We start from the raw sequence: 5,263 nt of genomic DNA on the forward strand, positions 1-5,263 counted from the left end.
ATAGCTAAGTCATTCTCCTAGCAGGTGTTGAGCTTCATGAAGTCGTTCTACCCGAAAGTTGATTTGGCACCCATTGCTAAGGGCGTGGCGGACAACTGTACTGATGAAGCCATTCAACAATATATGCAGGAGATGGCCCCAATTGCTGAAAAAGTGGCCAAGCAATTGAACCTTGAGTAGATCTATATCAAGCAAACATTAGTATTGTACAGAAAACGATTATGGATGCTTGATGTGTAATATATAATGTAGTCTTTGCGCAATTATTTTTTGCTTTGCGACTTGTTATTTTTAGTGCCTCTCACAATTAATCCTGATGCTTGCTCGTACAATTAATGTGAGTGTCTGCGCATAAGGCTTCTTTTGTGAGCCTCGTCAGATGCACATTGTAGAGTACTTTAAGATCGCATTCTCCTTTTGTATGTTGCAAGTACTCAGGCTATTTGGTAAGTAGACCTCTGGGCGAGTAGTCTCTTCTGGGTTTCGTCGACTAGCACCTATCTTTACAACCTCTTTGGGTTGTATTGATGTTGTGCTCTAGAAAACCTGGAACTGCCAACTTTTTATTACAAGCCACGACAAGAAAATTTTGTCTGGTGAATAGTTACTCAAGTAGTTAATTAACTCCTGAGGTACTGATGGCTTCTTTTTTTCAAGCCGCTAAGGGACATATTTGTCCAATGAGTTAACTAACTCATGAAGTTTACTGTAGACTTGCTTTACAAGCCGTGATTGGACAATTTTGTCCAGTGAGTTGAATAACTTATTAAAATTTTGCAGACTTGTTATTACAAGTCGTATTTGGATGACTTTTGCCCTAGGAGCTGAATAGCTCTAATGAGTTTTGCGGACTTGGTATTACAATCCGCGATTTGGATGGTTTTGCCCAGGGAGCTGAATAGCTCATTAGGATTACTGCAAACTTGCTTCTACAAGTCGCGATTGAATATATTTGTCCCACTAAGGTTGTATAACCTTTTTTTGTGAACTGTAGACTCGCTTCTGCAAGTCACGATTGGACGATTCTGTCCAATGAGTTGAATAACTCATTGGGATTTTGCAAACTTGTTACTACAAGCCACACTTGGGCAATTTTGCCCAGAGAGCTGAATAGCTTGCTATAGTTTTACAAACTTGTTATTACAAGCTACAATTTGGGCGATTTTGCCCAGGGAGCTAAATAGCTCATTGGAGTTTTGTAGACTTGTTATTACAAGCCGCAATTGGGCAATTTTTCCCAAGGAGCTGAATAGCTTGTTAGGAGTACTGTCGAACTTGCTTCTGCAAGCCGCGATAAGGCAGAAATAAGTAGTCGAAGTACGACAAAAATATGGCTGCTTTGTTAAGTTGTAATTCTACAACTAGGACCGGTGGCCGATTTACATGAATATGTAAATCTGATTTATAGGTTAAAATGACATAGATGCTCGATGTTCCACGAGTTGTCGACATCTTCACTAGAGAGATGTTGGAGCATATACAACCCAGGTCTAGAGACCTTGGATATGACGAACGGTCCCTCCCATAGTGAGTTTAGCTTGTGGAGCCCCTTGGTGTCTTGGATACGCTTCAGGACCATATCGCCTATATTGAACGAATGTTCTTTGATATTGTGATCATGATAGTAGTGGATTCCTTCAAGGTACCTTGCAGACTGGACGAGTGCTGCACAGCGAGCTTCTTCGAGACTGTCTAAGTCTAGACGCCTTGCTTCTTCTGCTGCACCTTTCTCGTACTGCTTGACTGTTAGGGATTTCCACATGACATCAGCAGATAGGACAACTTCGGATCCGCAGATCAAGAAGTAGGGCGATTGCCCTGTAGGCTTGCACGGTTGCGTACGGATCCCCTAGAGGACATTGAGTAGTTCTTTGAGCAACTTGCCTCCTTTCATGTTTCTGATATCATGCAGCCTTTTTTTGAGAGCTTCCAGTACCATCCCATTAGCGCACTCAACGTAGCCATAGGCCCGCGATGAGCGATAGAGGCGTGTCGGACGTCGATCCCGCTGTTCTCGCAATATTCCCAGAACTCGTGATTGTTGAAGTTGGAGCCCAGGTCTGTGATAATGCGATTGAGGAAGCCGTAGCGGTGGACAATTTCGTTGAGGAAGTTGAGTACTCTGTCTGCCTTGGGGTAGGTTATTGGCTTCACCTCGATCTACTTGGTAAACTTGTCAATTGCCACCAGTACTCGGTTGAATCCTCCAGGCCCCGTGGGCAGTGGACCAATCATGTCGAGCCTCCAGCATGCAAAGGGCTAAGAGGGTGGTATGGTGATTAGCTTGTAGGTAGGGATGTGTTGTTGCTTGGCAAAGAATTGACATCCTTGGCATCGGTGGAGTAGTTCCTCGACATCAGCGAGAGCTGTAGGCCAATAGAACTCTGCTCTGAAAGCTTTGCCCATGATCGTGCGTGAAGACGCATGATTGCTACAAAAGTGTTTATGGATCTCCTCCAGCATGTTCTTTCCATATTGCTGTAAGATGCACTTCTTGAGTATTTCTAACATCGCGCCTCTTCTGTAAAGCTTGTCTTGGACTAGAACATAGTTCTTGATGCGCCGTAAGACTTGCTCTGCCTCTATCTTGTCTGACGGTAGCTTGTGCTCTTTGATGTAGTTGACAAAGGGACCTCTCCAGTCTACGTCGATCATCATAACCTCCCGATCTAGTGTGGTAGGACCTCGATTAGTGGTTGTTGATGGTGTCGACTCTATTATGGATGGCTTGTCTAGCTCATGGACGAAAACCCCTGCCGGAACTTGAGCACGAGTAGATCCAAGATTGGATAGAAGGTCCGCGGCAACGTTGTCGTCGCGAACTACAAGGTGGAACTCCAGACCAGAGAATTTGTTCTCTACCTTGCGTACTTCTATGCAATACGCATCCATGTTCTCTTTGTGGTGATCCCACTCATCGCTGACTTGATTGATCACCACAAGTACACCAACAATCGCTTGATTCCTAGCGAGACTACCAGGCGGAGCCCGTGCAGAAGTGCTTCTTATTCAACTTTGTTGTTGGATACTTCCCAAAGCCGGCACCCTCGAGCATGAGTGATCCGTCGGAATACATGGCCCAATGCTCTGGATGCTCTCCTGGCATTGGTAGTTGATTCTCCCGCCATTCTGCCATAAAATCGACTAGGGCCTGGGACTTGATTGCAGTCCTCGACTTGAATTCTAGGGATAGTGCTTTGATTTCTACCGCCCATTTAGATATTCTTCCTGTTGCATCTCGATTATGGGGAATTTTTCAAGAGGGAAATCTGTGACGACGGAGAGTTGTGCTCCTGGAAGTAGTGGCGTAGCTTCCGCGAGGTGAGCTGTATTGCGTATAACAATTTCTGGACCAGTGGGTATCTGGTCTTGGAATCTGACAATACCTCATTGAAAAAGTAAACGGGCCTCTGTACTTTGTATACATGGCCTGATTCTGGTCTTTCGACTATGATCACCGTGCTGACGACGTTGGTAGTCATGGCGATGTACAACAGCAAGTCTTCGTTGGGGTTTGGCGCCGTGAGGACCGGTGACTTTTATAGGAAGTCCTTTAATTTTTGTAGGGCTTGATCTACCTTCTCAGTCCACTGAAACTTGTCTTGCCACTTGCGTAGTTTGAAGAAGGGTAGGCCCCGTTCTCCAAGCCTTGAGATGAATCTATTGAGGGCCGCCATGCATCCAGTCAGCTTCTGGACATCCTTGATGCCTTATAGGGCATGCATATCAATGATGGTGGAGATCTTGTCGGGGTTAGCTTTAATGCCTCGGTGACTAATGATGAAACCAAGTAGTTTCCCGAAAGGCACGCCGAAGACGCATTTTGTCGAGTTGAGCTTCCACCGGAATTCTCGCAGACTTGCGAAAGTTTCTTCTAGATCCGCAATCAGGTCATTGGGATTTCTAGTCTTTACAACCATGTCGTCCACGTATGCCTCCACGTTGTGGTGTAGCTGCTTCTTGAAGCACTCCTAGATGGCCCGTTGACATGTGGTGTCGGCTTCTTCAGCCTGAAAGACATTGTTGTGTAGCAAAAGGCTCTGTATGGGGTGATGAACGCGGTCTTGATCTGGTGTTCTTCTTTGAGAGCTATCTGGTGATACCCTGAGTAGCAATCAAGGAAACAGAGGAGGGCGCATATAGCTGTGGAGTCGATGACTTGATCAATCCTAGGGTTCCCGAAGGGATCCTTTGGACAGTGCTTATTGAGGTCTATGTAGTCGACACACATCCTCCACTCATTGTTGTTTTTCTTTCGCTTCAGGACAAGATTGGCGAGCCACTCTGGATGATAGATTTCTTTTATGAAATCCGCCGCGAGTACTTTGGCTAGCTCTTTCTTGATGGCTTTCCTTCTACCTTGGGTGAATTATCGTAGGCGTTGCCTTTTTGTGTAGCTTTTGAATTCACGTTGAGTGAGTGCTTGATCAACTCCCTGGGTAACCTCGACATGTCCACTGGTTTCCATGCAAAGATGTCTTGGTTGATGTTGACGTCTAGTATCACATTCTCATGATGTTGAAGTCCTCCACCTACACCAAGTGGGCATCCTTCTTCAAGTCCATGCACGGCAAGTTTGGCCTCAAGTCGCACATCGACGGCACAGTGGCGCCCCGTCCCCAGGACCCCGTTTGGGATCAAGCGGATTGCTGCGTCCACTCCTGGTTCTTCAGCTCCGTTGACGACTCCGTTCTCAACCTCACCATGACCGATGATGATCAGATCGTTCGGGATCTTTGGCTCGCCATCGAGGGCCTCTTCCGTGCCAACAAGCAGTCTCGGGTGATCTTCCTCAGCCATGACTTCCACTCCATGACACAGAGCAACTCCTCCATCGTCGAGTACTGCAGTCACATGAAGACCCTCACCGACGCCCTCTGGGACATTGGCCATCCCGTTCAGGACTCTTAGCTTGTCCTGAACCTCCTCCACGGCCTCAACCCGTGCTTCTCGTCCTTCGCCCAGGCACGGGGCATGCTCACCTTGAAGGAACTTCGCCTCGCCAATGAGGAGAAGATCTCTAAGTCTACCACCCTCCTCGGTGGGAACTCTTCATCGTCTTCATCCTCCGACTGTATAGGTGGGTGTCGCCCGTCATCTGGTTCTATCCAGACTGGCGGCAGCGGCAACAATAGTAGTGGCAGCCAAGACGGCGGCCACAAGAAGAAGTGGCAGCAGAAGAAAGGCGGCGGCAGTGGCTTCCATGATGGCAGGCCCCCACGGCCCACCATCCTGTTGTTCTACTTTGGTCCGGGGCCTAGCT

General features: G+C 47.2%; 1 protein-coding gene across 1 annotated transcript; it reads left to right on the plus strand.

Annotated features, from left to right (window-relative positions):
• The first annotated feature begins 4,515 nt into the window (after positions 1-4,515).
• Positions 4,516-4,911, plus strand: LOC105913755. Its single transcript, XM_012843622.1, has one exon. It carries the CDS (start codon positions 4,516-4,518, stop codon positions 4,909-4,911), a length of 396 nt encoding a protein of 131 aa, XP_012699076.1.
• The last annotated feature ends 352 nt before the right edge of the window (positions 4,912-5,263 follow it).

Source organism: Setaria italica, chromosome II (assembly GCF_000263155.2).
Source record: "Setaria italica strain Yugu1 chromosome II, Setaria_italica_v2.0, whole genome shotgun sequence".
NCBI classification, from domain to species: domain Eukaryota; kingdom Viridiplantae; phylum Streptophyta; class Magnoliopsida; order Poales; family Poaceae; genus Setaria; species Setaria italica.